At 38.9% G+C, this 15958-nt stretch overlaps 2 protein-coding genes across 2 annotated transcripts; one reads left to right on the forward strand and one right to left on the reverse strand.

The window, feature by feature from the left end:
• The first annotated feature begins 2907 nt into the window (after nucleotides 1–2907).
• On the forward strand, nucleotides 2908–9544 carry LOC111610125 (V-set and immunoglobulin domain-containing protein 10-like 2). The gene is made up of 11 exons (XM_023342719.1): nucleotides 2908–3097; nucleotides 3702–4085; nucleotides 5220–5495; nucleotides 6158–6433; nucleotides 6913–7197; nucleotides 7287–7544; nucleotides 7631–7921; nucleotides 8077–8433; nucleotides 9024–9146; nucleotides 9249–9273; nucleotides 9366–9544. The coding sequence occupies exons 1-11, from the start codon at nucleotides 3028–3030 to the stop codon at nucleotides 9520–9522; spliced, it is 2502 nt and encodes an 833-aa protein (XP_023198487.1). The 5' UTR covers nucleotides 2908–3027; the 3' UTR covers nucleotides 9523–9544.
• Nucleotides 9545–9878: 334 nt separating this feature from the next.
• On the reverse strand, nucleotides 9879–15715 carry chek1 (checkpoint kinase 1). Its single transcript, XM_005805856.3, has 14 exons — nucleotides 15581–15715; nucleotides 15325–15390; nucleotides 14939–15053; nucleotides 14765–14873; nucleotides 14372–14436; nucleotides 14225–14294; nucleotides 13957–14145; nucleotides 13078–13182; nucleotides 12264–12347; nucleotides 11920–11986; nucleotides 11668–11836; nucleotides 11432–11563; nucleotides 11215–11316; nucleotides 9879–10553 (listed from the first exon to the last, which is right to left on the reverse strand). The coding sequence occupies exons 2-14, from the start codon at nucleotides 15387–15389 to the stop codon at nucleotides 10458–10460; spliced, it is 1368 nt and encodes a 455-aa protein (XP_005805913.1). The 5' UTR covers nucleotide 15390; nucleotides 15581–15715; the 3' UTR covers nucleotides 9879–10457.
• Nucleotides 15716–15958: the final 243 nt, after the last annotated feature.

Here is a 15958-nt window from a genome sequence, read left to right on the forward strand (position 1 = left end):
ATTATGATCAGATGCCTGATTTTTAAAATCTATTCAGATCCTAATCTGGTTGAAAAAGTTTGCTGTGCCTCTTTAATCCTTCCTGACCTTAGAGATTACAATGTGAAGCCTTTTATTTTAACTTAATGGGGTTAGTCGTGGAGATATCAACTCACTATAGCTTTTTGCAACTTTTACATCATTGTTTTTGTGCAGAATGTAATAGGTTATGACTGTACAATATCAGTGAAACAAATAGGAAAGAAAAAAATAAAATTTGCATTTCATATTTTTATACAATATAAGCATTCACACCCACTTTAACTTTTCATGAAATATCTTTTACAGGTGTTTGCATCATTTTACCGGCTTCATATATGACTCAAGCTCAGTCAGACTGGATGGAGATGATCGATTTCTAAGTTTTGTTACAGATTCTCAATAGAAGTCTGAATTGATTTTGATTGAATTATTCTGACACATGACCATACTTTGATCTAAAACATTTAGCTTTTAAGTGTCACTGCCCTGCTGAAAGGTCAACATCTAGCATAATACCTGACCTTTTGCAGCCTCTCAGAGGTTTTCTCCTAAGACTGCCTGTATTTAATTAATCTACCTTTCCATCAACTCTGCTCCACTTTGTTTCTGCTGAAGAAAAGCATCCCCGGATTATTTGTTAATTTTCCTAAAACACTCTGCGTTTTGCATTTATGCTGAAGTTTTCAGTCTGATCAGAACACCTTCTTCCATGATTGCAACGTCCCTGGCAGCGTTGTAAAGAAAAGAGGGCCAAAATTCTTCCAAACCATGCGGAGGCCAAACAGTAAATAGTGAACTCCATTGGCTCCCACTTTGTTTCGGAGTGCACCTTTGAGGTTCTGTATTGACTCTGACAGCTCTCCATGGCCAAGCATTAGGTTATACAAGAGGACGTCCGCATCCATACTTTCCTGGCAGGTGCGCAAAGGCTCTTTAATAATCAGAGCCTGCTGACGGTGCCCTATACAAAGCTGAAAACAAAAGAGAGACAGAGCTTTTTATTCACTGTCCCCCAGACTCTGGAACTCACTTCCTTTGGAGAGGAGTCTTTGATTGTGTATTGCATAAATCTAACACTCAACTTATTTTTTATTAAAGCAAAACAAAACTATATTAAAACATTTGAAAAATAAAAAAAATAATAAGTGTAAGACAGCATCTAACAGAAAGTTCAACAAATCCTAACTAAGGTAACATCAGTAGCTGCAAAAATAAATATTGTGCAGATGTACCACGTCTATTTCCCCACAGTGTTCTGTCCTCAATTTGATTCCCTGCCTGAGCGTTAACGGCTTGTCTGTTCTTTTTTCAAACAGAGCTGCAAACTTTTAAACTTCATACATATTATCAACACTTTAATGAATTGGATCTAAATCTAAGAGAGAACTATTCAATGTCAGTGGCACTATCTCCCAGACATGTAATGTTCCTGGAGTGCAGATGCGGGTGTCAGGTGCTCAAAGGCAGGGTAAAGGTAAGAAGGACTGGGCAGGAAACACTCTGATGCATGCCAGGCCAGACTGGACACTGTTTGCTAAAATGACTGAAAACCAGGTTTGGTTTCGGGGCCTTTTCCTCATTAGGAAATTTTAATGTGACCATTTACTTGCTATATGTAAAACATCATGTTTTTTTTTTCTTCACCTAGATAATTCTGCTTATCTAAATAATCTAAGCATTTAAAAAATATATTATGATAAACTTATGCCTTGGTTCATCTTCTTCAGCGGTGATAATGATAATGTGTTGCTTATGCAGTCTCACTGTAAATGTGTTACTTTACAAAACTATGCCCTTGGAACATTTTTATATCTGTATTTTATTAAGATTTTGTGGTGACAGAAATGCTTACATGGGAAAAGGAAAGAAAACAACACATTGTGCAAATACATTCTGTTCTGCTACCACTAAGTAAAGTAATGTAATTAGTAAATCGTGAAACAAGAAGCAGCATAGAAGCCTAAGGCAACTCTGGAGTAACTGCAAAGACCCATTGCTCAGGTGAGACAATCTGACGACAAGACATTAGTTTTGCACTCAACAAATCTGGCCTTTATGTAACATGAAACCGTGCAGTGGACACAGCAAATATGTGAAAGGCAGGGTTCTGGACAGATGACACCAAAATTTAACATTTGGGTCTACATGCAAAACTCTCCGTGTAGGAAAACTGATACTGACTTCACCCTGAACACACTGTGCCTTTGATGAAGTAGGGAAGGGGCTGTGTCATGCTGTGGGGATGCAGCAGGGACAGCATTGATTGACAGAGAAATTTCCAGTGAAAAATCTAAAAACAATGCACTCCTTTCATGTCATTTCACCAACAAAATACATCAAATCATGCTGACTTAGGGTATGAATATTTTGCATCTTAATCTGCAAAATTATGCATAATCTGCATTTTATATGATAAATTATTATTGATTATATTTCTATAATCTAGAAATATAAACATTTCGTTTTGAAAATAAATTATGGAAAAGGTAATATAATTGCTTACGCCGTTTTGCTCAGCATATGACTGTCCAGCAGGAAGAAATTCTCATGTTAGCGCCATTGTTAGAATAATTATGTTTGGTGTGAATAATAATGATAATGATAACAATAGATGTCAGATTTATATAATGCAGCCTTGACTTTGTCTTATTTAACATGCATGAGTGCATGCAGAAGGGTAACCCTATGAGTCAGTCCTACATAATGCAGGGGTCCAGTAACACAGTGTCATTCTAACCCCACAGAGAAGCACAGGGAACTAGAGAGAAAGGAAAAACACATCAATAATTGAATCTAAATCAGTCTCTTCCTACTCTCAGCCTAATGAAGTCAGTGCCTCCAACTGGACTCTTGAAGAAACCTGTGGATAAGAAACCGTGACTCAGACTGAGAGTCTCGGCATTTGCAGGTTCTTTTTGGAGTTTTTGGCTGTTGTTTTCTTCAGTTTGTGCTCTACAGCGTTTCTCGGAGTAAAGAAGCAGCGGGACTCAGGATCATCATGATACCATGGTGGCCAAACTGTTAGGGCTGGCCTTTCTTTATCTCACAACCGGTCCATTCACCTTCTCTGCACATGGTAAGGATTGACGGTGTTTGAATTCAATTACAAACACTTTTTAAAATGACTTTTTGGCTCTTAAATATTTGATGATCCCTTTATGATCAATGTTATTTTGACATTTAATTGCATGATTTTTCTTTAGGTACCTACAAATAAAAAGTATTCTTCTTATCACCTGTCAGTGTGCAGAATAATTGTAAAAATAGTTAAATACAAATAAAAACAAGAAATGTATCAGACGATTGCATCTTTTCCATTCCACTTCCACTGTATTTTGACCATAAATGCCACAAAAAAATATTTTAAAAGCATCCTATTCCAGATTTCTTCCAACATAACTTGTGCAATTAAATCATTACTTTTTCTCTGTTTTTGAGCTGTCATTTCCTCTATATTTGCTTTATAACAATTAAACATGACCATCATTTCAGAGAAATAGGAAATTTGAAAAGGTAAAGCATTTTTCCAAGTTGGATTTGAAAATAAAGTGAGACAGCATTAACAACACTTGTTCTGGAATCTTGTAAGCCTCTCCTGAAACTTGCAGTGTAATCAAACCTGCAGCAGAACACCAGCAGGGCACATGACACCGCCGTCTTTCTCCATGACCCTTTTGCAGGCACGTCAGTGTATCCTGTCCCAACTTCATCTGTAAAGATCAATCCAAACTGGGAGGTGGTCTACCAGGACACTGACGTTTATGGGGTGGTGGGCAAAGCCGTGATCCTGGAGTGTGGCACCAGCGTGCCTGACATCTACATATGGAGCTTCACCAAGCCCGGCACTGACGCCATCAAAGCAGTGGTGTATAATCTGGGGAAAGGGCCGAGGATCCAGCAGTTTGCTGAAACACTTGGACACTTGACCATCATCTCAAACAGTGCAGCAGTGAGCATTGAGAAACTGCCTCTGGCTGCTCATGGCCTGTTCACCTGCCAGGCCTTCTACAATATCGACAAGGAGCCCGTAGTCTACTATTACTACGTTCACCTCAATGTCAGAGGTAAGACTCTCAACTCAAATTACGTTTCTTCGTCAAGCTGGGTGTACGTAACAGGCTCAGCTTTTCTTGTGTACTTTGACACTTCTTCTGATAACTCTAACCTTTTTGATCACCAAATTAGTGACCAACTGTTTATAGTCAATAGTTGTCTTTTTTTATTTTTATTTTTTATAAAAATCAAGAAGCAATATAGTTTTTAAAAATTGGTCTTCCATACTGTCTCGCTTTGGATGCCAAGTCATATATTTTTTAGTGTGCTTGTTTTTTTCTTTTTTGCTTTTTTTGCTTACAGTAATGCGAAGCAAACAGGGCTGAAACAAAACCATTTTTCTTTTACAGGTTTTTCTTTTTTTTTGTCTAATGTTGCAGATCAAGCATTTCATTTCAGCGTTTCGGTGAAGAACTGCTTTGTCCCCATTTCTCCTTTTCCGCTAAGCCTGATCTCCTCTATTAAAACTTTTTAAAACATCTACTTTAAGTGCTCAGTTTAGCCCATGACTGAGCATGCAAAATTACAAAGCACATGTTCTGAAAACATTTAAAGTTTCAAAAACTTTAAATTTTAATCTAATTTTCACTGTAGATGAAATTGGTCAATTCTTTGCTAAATTATTTCAGTTCAACATCGTTAGGGGGTTTTTGAGCATCAACTGCCTTATGAAGAGCAGCCTACACCTGTTTAATTGGATGAAAGTCCAATGTAAGTCCAGACTTTGACTAGGTCATTCCAAAACCTTGTTTTGTGTCTTAGCCACTCGCAGGTGGTTTGAAACATTGTCCTTATGCACAGACTAAGTTTGAAACTTAGCTATTTTGGGGATATATTTGTGAATTCATAAATAAATTTCCTGGCACCAAGCTCATTAAATCAGTATGTGCGATCTTAAAGGGAAAACACACAAAATCATAGATCAGGTCTAAGGTTTTAGACCAAAACAAGTCTGTCCATTATTTTTATAATCAACAGAATCAACAGTCATTCAGTTTACAAGTAGCCTTAAAGCTGGTATAGTATCATGCAAACAAAAGAGTCAGAATCCATTGAGTGGTTCAGTCATGCACTGAAACACAACATAATGAAAATGATTATTAGCATAAAACTCTTATTTCTCTCTGTATTTTCCTTGAACGCAGTCCCCGTCAGTAAGCCGTATCTGTTGCTAAGCGATGTGTCTCCGGTGGAAGGCTCCACAATGTGGATGCGATGCAACCTGGAAAACGGGACCGGGCCAATCCAGTACGTATGGCAGCACGAAACCCACAGTGGCAACATCACGGTGGTGGCCCAGGGAAGCAGCAACCTCATCAACATAACGGACATCAACAGAAACCACACTGGCTGGTACCGCTGTGTGGCCACCAATGCCGTCAACAGTGAGAGCTCTAACCGCTTATGGCTGGACACCATCTGTGAGTGTAAAAAGTTTCTTTCATCATGTTTTATAATCTTTTAAAACAGTGTTAGTGTATTTGCAAATTCACGATGAGTGTCTTCGACTTCGAAAAGAATACATACCCATTTATTTTCTGTTTTCAGAAATGAAAATGAAAAAAAAACATGGCTTTTTTTTATTAATCTCCCTTTGTTCTGACAAATAATCAATAAGTAGAGTCCACAAGTGTATAATTTCGTGTTAGTATAAGTCCAGTTCTTCTCTGAAGGTCTTTGTTCAAGAACAAAAACATTGTGTGAAGAGAAAGACGACACTAGAAACAACAAAAATATATAAAGTTGAATAATATCTCACAAAAAATATCCCAAGCATTAAACAGGACACAGATCACAGTTTACCTTCTATATTCATGTGTTTATCTTATTAGTTTGTCTTGTGTTTGTTATAAAACCTCAAATTTTGTTTAGTAAATTTGACCCTATTTTCTTTCTGAAGTGTTTTGATTTGGTGATGCTGATTGGCTGCTTTTCATCCAATTGAATGCAGCATAGAGTAGTAAAAGCTTTTCTCCTTATAATACTAAGACATGTCTTCCCACCCCGAACTGACAAATAGTATCAGTGCTTGGACCGTCTGGGCCTTTCATCTCTTACAGGCTTCCATGTTCTTTCTCTGTAGATGGTCCTGACATCCCCCGGATAGACGTGACTCCGTACAGTATAACAGAGCGGGGTTACTCAGCGTTGGAGAGAGAGACTGTTTCACTGATGTGTCAAGCCCCGTCCAATCCAGCCAGTCAGTATGTCTGGTTCTACAACAACTCCCAGGTCTACAGTGGGCCGCAGTACACCATCACCAAGATCCTTCGCATGCACACAGGAGACTACGCCTGCTTGGCCCAGAACACATACCTGAACACCCGCTCCAAAAAAACCATCAGCCTGACTGTCTACTGTGAGTGTGACCTCTGACCTCAGGGCCTGATATTACCGCTATTGCTCTTTTGTCAGTTCCAGAGTGCTTTCTCTGTCTTGGTACAATAAGGTGCAGAACTATAGATGGGGTCTTTCCTCTTTTGCCACATCAAGCTTGGTTTTTTTTTGCTGTCTTTCTTTATTCTTAAATAATTCAGTATTTCATTTTCACTCATTCAGACATCAGATCAAACTCACACACCAACATAAATACACAAACAAGAGACAGGAAGTATTGCAGATCTATTCAGGAGTTGGACCTTGGGAGAGTTCGAAGGCACTTTGGCAGGTACCTTTTGTTGCAAGTACAGGTTGATCATAGAAGTGGTTACGTATGATTCACTCTACTCTTTAGTCACGCGAAAAGATTGAAACCCAGCATTTTGAAGAATGTGTCCTGATGAATTTACCTCCACTTCGAACATCACTGCGTGGCCACTGTATGATCTATCCTTGCAGACCCTCCTGACGGTTCCCCCTCCTGCTCTGTGGAAGCTGCTCTGAATCACACTGCTCTGAAGCTGCTCTGCGTCTGGGCCGGGGGATTCCCCTCCCCGTCCTTGGACTGGACCGGAGATCTGGTGCAGGCAGGAAAAACCCAGGTGGACGCAGAACAACAAACTAATCTACAAAGTGGCACTGCCATCATTCTGCCCTCTGGGAGCGTGACCCCTAACAGCTTGTTCAGATGTGTGGGCTCCCATCCTGCTCTGAAACAAACTACAGAGTGCAGCACACGGACATGTGAGTACACAAAGGTCAGAGCAGATGATGAAAAAAGTGTTTTTGTGTTGTCATTCCATATTTTATTTCCATACTACTCCTCCTTACAGACATTCCTCCTGCAGAACCGGTGTGTTTTGCCTACGTCACAAACACTCAGCAATACCTGATGCTGTCCTGCTCCTGGGATGGAGGGGCCCCAAAGGCCCTAGTGTGGTGGGAGGGACCAGGGGGCCAAAGCAAAGGAGGACAAGAAAACTCCAACATCCTGGTCCTCCGTTATGGGACGGCCAGAAGTGGGAAACCGTACACCTGCTACGCTAAACACCCACTTATGGTGGAAGCAAAGAGTTGTAGGCTCACACTGGGTCAGTCCTAACGATCACTGTACAAAACAGTAAACAGCAGAAGGGATTTTTGTTTTTAAAAATTACTTAAGATCTTTCATTTTTAGAGGCCCCGGTGTTGTTGACGCAGCGCAGAGTCATCTCTGTGTACGAGGGGAGTGACGTTCAGCTCACCTGCAATCTGAGAGCCAATTACCTTCCAGCCAATGACATCACCTGGTTCAACAACCAGGGCGTGGATGTCCGAGACACGTCGAAGTACATGCTGCTGCAAACGTCTGCCTGGGCCAACCTGACTGTGAGAGAAACCGACGAGATGCAGGACAGCGGAGAGTACAGATGCTCCACTTCAAACGCAGTGGGAGGCGCTGAGATCAACGTCACTCTGGTGGTCAAAAGTAAGAATCAGATTTAGTTTTCCTTTCCAAGCCCTTAGAAGAAGTTAAGAGAAGTAACTTTTCATATTCAGTTCAATAAAGTTTGTTAAATGTCAGAAAGTAAAATATACACATTATACATTAGTTCATATCTTTTTGTTTTGTTGTTGTGTCAGGATACCCCATGCCACCCAATGCAACCCTGATCAGAGCGACGTACAACAGCCGACAGCGTAACGAGGTGGAGCTGGAGTGGCAGGTCGACGGTACGGAGGAGACTGGAGGATGGACTGGTTTCCATGTGGAGCACCAGTGGGTGTCTGAGCGACCAAACAAGAGACGGAGCAGCCATATTTCACAGCTGCAGATGGAGGAGAGGATTGCCTCCCAAGACTGGTACCGTACCATCATCCAGGATCCAGGCAGCAGGAGTCACACAGTTCGAGGACTGACTCCGACCATTACCTACCAGTTCCGCATAACACCCATCAACCACCGCACCATCGGACACCCGTCTCCAACAAAAACTCCAGGTACAGTAAGTGAACTCTTAAAAGACAACAATACAAGCAAGATTTAAAAACAGTAGAAAAAGGCACATCATGTAGACCAATATGTATTAAAAGGACCAGATGATATTTTAAATCTCCAGCTATCAGTGTTTTGTTGTGATTGCTGCTGATTACTGTGTTAAAGGTCTAATTTTCTTTTTCTTTTTATCCTCTTAGGTGAAAGACACACACAACAAAAACGCAAATGCACACATCGACACACACCTGACACTGACATTCACCCAACTTCTCTCTGTTTCCATTTCCTTCCTCTCTAAACTTTCTAAAATCTGACCCCATTTAGACTATTCTTATAAAACACTTGATTTGTCAAAATAAGTAGATTATACATGTTGTAGAAATTTTTACTGGGCTAACTAGAGGATTTAGACTGGAGTAAGATTTACATTTCCCAGATTTGCAATAGTTTGCAGCACAAACTGGTTTAGAACCACTTCAAATTCTTAAACAACGTATTTGTCAGGATGAACTATTTTCTTGTTTTTTTTTTGTTTTTTTTTTTCATTTCAGAGGTGTACTATTTTGCAATCTGTAACTCTGGTCTCTTGCAGCGGAACCACGCAACAGCATGTACCCTGCTGTGATCGGAGCAGCGATAGGCGGGATGCTCTTCGCAGCCATTCTCACAGTCCTGCTGCTCATGTACATAATCCGCAACCGCAACAACAATCCCAGTGAGTCCTAGAAAGGGGAATCACAATTTAGCAAAGGCAGCATGTGATAATAAAGTCACTTAAAAAATGTTATGCATTAATGTTGTATTTTTGTTCCCCCAGGACTGCATGACATGCTGTTTGGCATGTGAGTATCTGGGTATTGATGTTAGTTTATCCATATGAGGCTCATTTCCCAAATAAATAATCCATGTCTGTTTCCTGTTTGTTTATTTCTAGGCAGCACAGTCAGTCAAGAGAGAACATTAATTTTCCAGAGGATGAAATGGTCAGAGGGTCAGATGGAGGGATAGAGGACATCGGGGGATTATCAACTGCAGGCAAGTCAACCTTGCCTCAAAAACGGTTTCTTCTTTTCTTCTGTTTTCATCATTAACATAACATTTTGAAATTTTAAGAATCAACAGTTTATTGAAAAGGCTTTAATGACCATATTAAACCCCAAAGACTGATGGTTTTTTTTTTTATTTTGCTTTGCATCTTAACTGTTATAATGTAAAGCACTTTGAACCGTCTTTTTGCTGAAATGTGCTACACAAATTAACCTGATTGATCAATTGAACTTTGTGTGCATATAACCCTCTCATTTACTGGAAGTTGAACCTTGATGTTGATCTCTTTCAGGCCCAGCCGTTTCTATACCCAGGGCATCCTCGCCCCTCACCGCCTCACCCAGGAGTGCCACTCCCACCCCCACCAGTCAAGCCCCTCCCCCTGGAGACGACAACGAGCCAGTGAGCGTCACAATCACAGTCAAGGCTGCAGAATCCTAGAGTAAAATAAACCAGCTGTAGTTTACACTGGAGCTCTTGCTGTAAATAGCGTCATGCACATCGATTTGTCTGATTTATCTAACAAAACATTTTGATGTTGGTTTTGAAAGGTCAGGCGCTGCAAAAATGAGCTAGACGGTCAATTTGCTATGTATATTATGTACATGTTAAGTGTTTTTTTTTTAGCTTTTCGCCTAAGCAGGCATCCGTCTTCATTACACATTAACCTCAGATTCTTTCAGATTTGCATAGAGGATAGTAATGCGCGTTTGTGTATCAATTAAAATATAAGATTTTTTCATTATCACAGATCATTTAGCAAACAAGATCTTTATTAATTTATTCAGCTTTGAACATTAACATAGCAAAAACAACCAGAACACTTCAGTCTATATGAATGGCAAATTGTAGAAAACTATGTGATCTATAAAGTCTTGATCTTTCAAGTGTATAAAAAAACAAGTGTTAACAACAGGAACATGTAAATATATACAGTTTGTCTCTACAGTCCATGACAGCGTGTGTTTTTCTCTGTTTATTATGTGATGGGGAGTGAAATCTTCTGGGTGCAGACCACATCTCCGAGCTTCTGCTTTATCTTCACAAAGAGTCGCTTGAACTCCAATCCGTCGCCCTGAAAAGGCAAAGTCATTTCAGCGTTTCAGAGCAACGCAAACAAGAACTCCCAAAATGCATCCGATGCGTTCTCTTAAGCGATTAAGCAATATTTGTACAAAAAGGTAACAACTGGTTACAAACTCTTGAGTTGCAGGATTAACTCGCTCTGGTGCATCTCAAATTCTTCCTTCCACAAGATAAATACAATTTTAATGATAAAGAAAGTTTTCATCGTATATTTTCTTGCACGTTTATGTGTTTTTTTGGGGGTCATATGTGATATATTGACACAATTCAGCACATAGTTGTAAAATGGAAGGACATTTATGCATGGCTTTCAGTCTCATTCCAAATCAAAACACTGAAAAATTGATAGAAGTAAAAAGAAAATTTTTCCTCAACACATAAAACTATGTGTGTTAAAACAGACTGAAGTTGTGGTTTTAATGTGATCAAATGAGGAAAGCCTTCAATAATCTTGACTACTTTTACAAGCAACTTTAAATATGTGCTTCATTTTCAAAACTTTTGTTGCTGCTTCTGCACTTTCCCTGTATTTTCTGTGGTTTCCAAGCCCATTTCGCTTTGCACGTTCAAGGCTTTAGAAGAAAACAAATTGAATGCTCTTTCACATGGAAAACCACATTCAGGCGTCAATCTGAAACGCAACCGCTTACCTTAGACAGTCTGAAATCCAGCAACACTCGCTGATTCATCTCCAGTAAAAAGACCTTGAAGATTAGCTTGTTGTTACGTTTGTCCAGAGTGCTCACAGTGACCTGAAGAGAAGGGAGAACTTTATGAAGATAAAAACACGGCAGCTCCAGTTAGAGGAGGCCAGTGTGAAGGCAGCCCTTAATTATCATCCACTTAAAAAAAAAAAAAAGTGTTTACCTGTTGGGTGCAAGTGAGTTTGAAGACAAGTGCCATGCCGTCACAGACGTCTTTCAGGGCAGACAAGGAGTCGTCGGCGTTCACGTTGGTAAAGAAGCGAGTCATTCTTCGGACTAATCTTTGCCACAGCGACTATTAACAGGAAGAAACACATCAACTTCATCAACAAAGTATTAAAGAAATGTGAATTTTGTTCATTTTTAACACATTTGCAACATTTTCTGAATGCGCCGTACCTGACTGGCTCCCGGCGTGCCCAACAGCTGACTGCCCAGCAACATGTGCTCCGGTTTAGTCGGCTGGGAGAAGCTGACCTGCCCTTCGGCCAGGCCGATCAACAACATGGATTCCCATCCACCTGGAGCAAAGTCAGGCTGAGAGCTGGAAAACTGCATCCTGTCATCACTACACACACACGGAAAGATCATAAATAAACAGTATTTCAGCTAAATCTGTATGCAAACATCACTTTGTTCCGAGGAATGGACCTGCTTGTCCGGGATTTAAGCTCCAACTCCGTTCGAAGAACTTTGTTGGATCCTGATCTCTGACAACCTAGAGAACAAAAGACAGAAATCAGCCCTGTGAATATTAACCCATTAAGATGCATGATTAAAATAACATCTGAAAATAACTGAAACCATTTTCTTCTTTAAAGAGAGTAAATAAAACCAAATGAAGAAGTTAAACTTGCTCTAATTGTATAATAATTTGGCTTCATCTTTATGTCTATTAACATAAAACACAAGGAATTATTTGCTCTTTTTAAAAAAAATGATGCTGATCTAATGCTACATGAAGCCTGAAAGGTAAAAGTTTGAATCAGACTTGCCTTGTGTAAACCACCGATCCTTCTGTATGTCTGCGATAACGATTCTTGCATCAGGATGGGGCTGCAGCAATTTGGACAGCAAACCTAAGGAAATTTATGAAAAAAACAAGAATTTAACCTGCAGATTTTAAAACATTTTTGAATACAAAACATTTGATGAGTAAAATCTTTATCTTTTAGACTAACTTATACAAGCTTTACTTCAAAAACCAGAAAATGCAGACTCAACTAAACCTGGAACTGATTATTGTTTTGTAAATCAAGATTCTGTGAAGCAGTTTATGCTCCGGTTTGGCTTTATTTTGTTTTGAAAAAATGTGTTTGTGCCTGAACCAGAACCTGAGGCTGCATTTATCTACCGGTCTGAAACCAAACTGACCAATTAGCTGGGCAAAAAGTCAAATTGTGATATAAATAAACATAGAAGACATCATTAAAAAAAAATTAAAACATACTTTATATTTGAGATATTTGAAAAATAACATTTTAATGTATGGAATGGGGAATAAAGTTTACAAACTCTTATTTTTTGACTGTTATTCAGATTTTAAATCGATTATCAAGCTTTTCAACATTAAATGAGAAAATTGCATAATTTAGAAATACAATACTTTCTGCCATTACTAAACAAAACAAAATATTTTTTTTAATTTAATTACTGAAGAAACGATGACTTTATAAGTGATTTCGACCTGTATCTTTACAGAATATGAATTAATAAAGCTAAGTACATTTTAGTAGGAAAAATATTGCAATCCATGTCCGATGCAGTGTATTTTTTTCCCCAGAATATAGTTGTAAGTCTGAGTCTTACTAAGAGGCATCGGCTGGATTTTCTTCCAGGGAGGTAGGTAAGTCTTCTTCTGGAGCCAGTCTGAGTATTCCTGGCAGCTCTCGGTGGGCTGATCCCAGGGCAGTTCTGGTGAAGAAAAACAAACATGTTGACCAAAGGTTTCTGTAACTCAGCAGCAAGTCACGGGAAATCCTCCAGAAAATAAAAATCCTGGTAATTTCCATCTCATCACTTTTGTTTCACATTAAAAAAGTGACAAACCCTGATAAATAAAGCTGACAACTGTATTTGTATTTGTTTATTTATTTCAAACATATTTTAAAAAACAAGAGAACAAGCAATCAGTAGGACAGAGAAAAACATGTGAATACATAACCAAGAGCAAAATAATTTGTTTATTACTTCTTTTCTGTTTGAAAAGGAGTAGGAAGAAGTGACCACTTATTTTATCCTACCCCTTATCTCAGTTTAATGGAATATATTACTTACTGACTCAATAATGATCAAAAATGTGTAATTTAAGTCATGCTATATTATTCATGTGCCTGTTTAATATGTTATATTACATAATATAATATGCCCATAATAAATTATATTGCATAGACAAGATAGCTATAAGCTAATTTTCATGAGACAGGAAAATGTACGGATAATACTAATAGTAGTAATGACAATTGTAAATAACAATCTCACATAGAGCTAAGGTTCACTGTACAATGTGAGTGAGTAACACAGCTTTATATTTATTTATTTTTAATCAAACAATTGATTTAGCCACCTTTCAAGGTGTCTAAATGTATCTGGCTATGATGACTGTGAGTAAAATGCAAAACTTGAGGAATCAATAATTTCCCAAAAACTGAAAGTCCCTACAGTCCAAATGCACCGTTTGTGTCTCACCTCCTGCCAGCATTGCACTCAGAACGATCCCACAGGCCCAGACATCTGCAGGCTGAGCTTTGTACTCCTGCTGGCCGAGAAGCTCTGGAGCAACGTAGGGGAGCGTTCCACAGAGTCGATTCAGAAGGCGCTCCCGCCCTTTGAAACGAAACATGGTGGCCAGACCGAAATCTGTCAGCTTCAAGTTGTCTAAGAGGAAAGAAAACACCTCATGATATATGAATATATTAAACATGAACTCCAATTTGAACCCATTTTATTTCCTCACCTTTGTCATCCAGCAAAATATTCTCTGGCTTTATATCTCGGTGGGTGATGCCAAGGTTGTGAAGGTACTCCTGTGAAAACAAAGCAAGAACAAAACCTTTAAAACAAGTGTAGATTTTTCAAACTTTTACAGTCTGAATTTACTCACCACAGCGGCTATTAGCTGCTTGAAAAACCTATGAGCGTCTTTCTCTGGCATCCCCACATCAGGCTCTAGAACAACAGAACGAACCCCAAATAGGCTTAAAACACGGCGAATAAAAACTATATGCAAGATGAACTTGTATTTAATACATTTTATTGGGATTTTATGTGATAAAACAACACAACAAAGTGCATAAATATTAAGTAAAAGGTAAAGTAAGACAATATGTTGCTGCAGCACACATTTGTCTGTAGAATCCATATAAAATATATTAAAGTTTATGGATGAAATGTGAAAATTTTCAAGAGATCTTAGCACTTTCACGAAGGGTTGTAGATGCAAATTTATACCGAGAATAAATGTCACAAAAACATTGTGCAACAACTTGTCCATTACCAATGCGGTCAAACAGCTCTCCTCCGGTGCAGTACTCCAGAAAAAGATAAACAGTCGGTCCTTCCTTTCGATGACCAAAGAACCTCACGATGCTGGGGTGGGTGAGCATCTAACAGAGCATAAGTGTTAAAATGTGTAGATTGTGAGGCTTAAAGTGCAAAATAAGCAGCCTACCTTATGGATGCACACCTCCTTTTTGACATTGTCTGCACACTCCTTAGCCTGAGAAGTGTCAATCACCTTCACCGCCACTGCCTCTTCGGTCTGTCTGTTCACCAGTAACCTCACTCTGACACGATCAGTAAAACAAAAATTGTGGTTAAATTATGAGGCACATGACAATGTTTTAAATAAATAGATGAAAACAAGTGTGGAAAAACAAAATTGTGGATCATGCATAAATGTATTGCAGTTTTTACTGATATGCATAAAAAATGATTCAAAGACAATGCCAACATCTATATTTCAGAGTACAAAATTTAACACATGATTTGCATTTTTGAGTGGAAAATATGACGGCTATGTATAAAGTAGAAATATTTATAACAACCCATTCTTACTCTCCATAAGCTCCTTCTCCCAGAGTCTGGACGACGTCCCAGTCCTGCACAAAAGGGATCGCCATGCTGCGAGACGCAGACAGAAACACGGTTTTATAACAACATATCAAACAAGGACTCCGTGTCTCATTAACAACTGCGCATTTGAAACACGTCATTCCTAAAGTCTAGACATGCCAGGAAGGACGCCAGATGTTAAATGTCACCGTTCATTTAAAGAAAAGGGTGATTTAAATATCTGTATATTTCATCGTACCTGAACGGCCGTCAGCTGCAGTTTTCGCACAAGGCGGTTCGCGAAAGACTAAAATAACCTTGTCATGTGTCAGCGGTGGAAGCTTTAAAAGATCCTGGCGGAAAATTGGCGCCTTGTTGTTTTACTGGACGCAACTTCCGCAAAGCTTCGTCATTTCCGCTAGAGCAACATTGTTCTGTGCGCTGTTGCCCTCTGTCGCAATAAAATAAAATAAAATAAAAATAAAATAAAATAAAATAAAATAAAATAAAAATAAAATATAAATGTATCATTTTCGCAAACTGACAAAATACGTTTATGAAGGGAAGATTAACTAAATTGCACTAATTAATCATCCTTCTCAAATAATATTTGGTTAGAATGAAAAACAAACACCAA

This window comes from Xiphophorus maculatus, chromosome 11 (genome assembly GCF_002775205.1).
Source record: "Xiphophorus maculatus strain JP 163 A chromosome 11, X_maculatus-5.0-male, whole genome shotgun sequence".
Lineage (NCBI taxonomy): Eukaryota > Metazoa > Chordata > Actinopteri > Cyprinodontiformes > Poeciliidae > Xiphophorus > Xiphophorus maculatus.

Coding starts and splice junctions, on each gene's coding strand:
- LOC111610125 (XM_023342719.1), top strand. CDS start 3,028: ATGGTGGCCAAACTGTTAGGGCTGGCCTTTCTTTATCTCACAACCGGT. Junction 9,147..9,248: donor CAACCGCAACAACAATCCCA/GTGAGTCCTAGA, acceptor TTGTTCCCCCAG/GACTGCATGACATGCTGTTT. Junction 9,274..9,365: donor CATGACATGCTGTTTGGCAT/GTGAGTATCTGG, acceptor GTTTATTTCTAG/GCAGCACAGTCAGTCAAGAG.
- chek1 (XM_005805856.3), bottom strand. CDS start 15,389: ATGGCGATCCCTTTTGTGCAGGACTGGGACGTCGTCCAGACTCTGGGA. Junction 12,348..13,077: donor AATCCAGCCGATGCCTCTTA/GTAAGACTCAGA, acceptor AAATTTCCTTAG/GTTTGCTGTCCAAATTGCTG. Junction 11,837..11,919: donor CTTAAATCCCGGACAAGCAG/GTCCATTCCTCG, acceptor GTGTGTGTGTAG/TGATGACAGGATGCAGTTTT.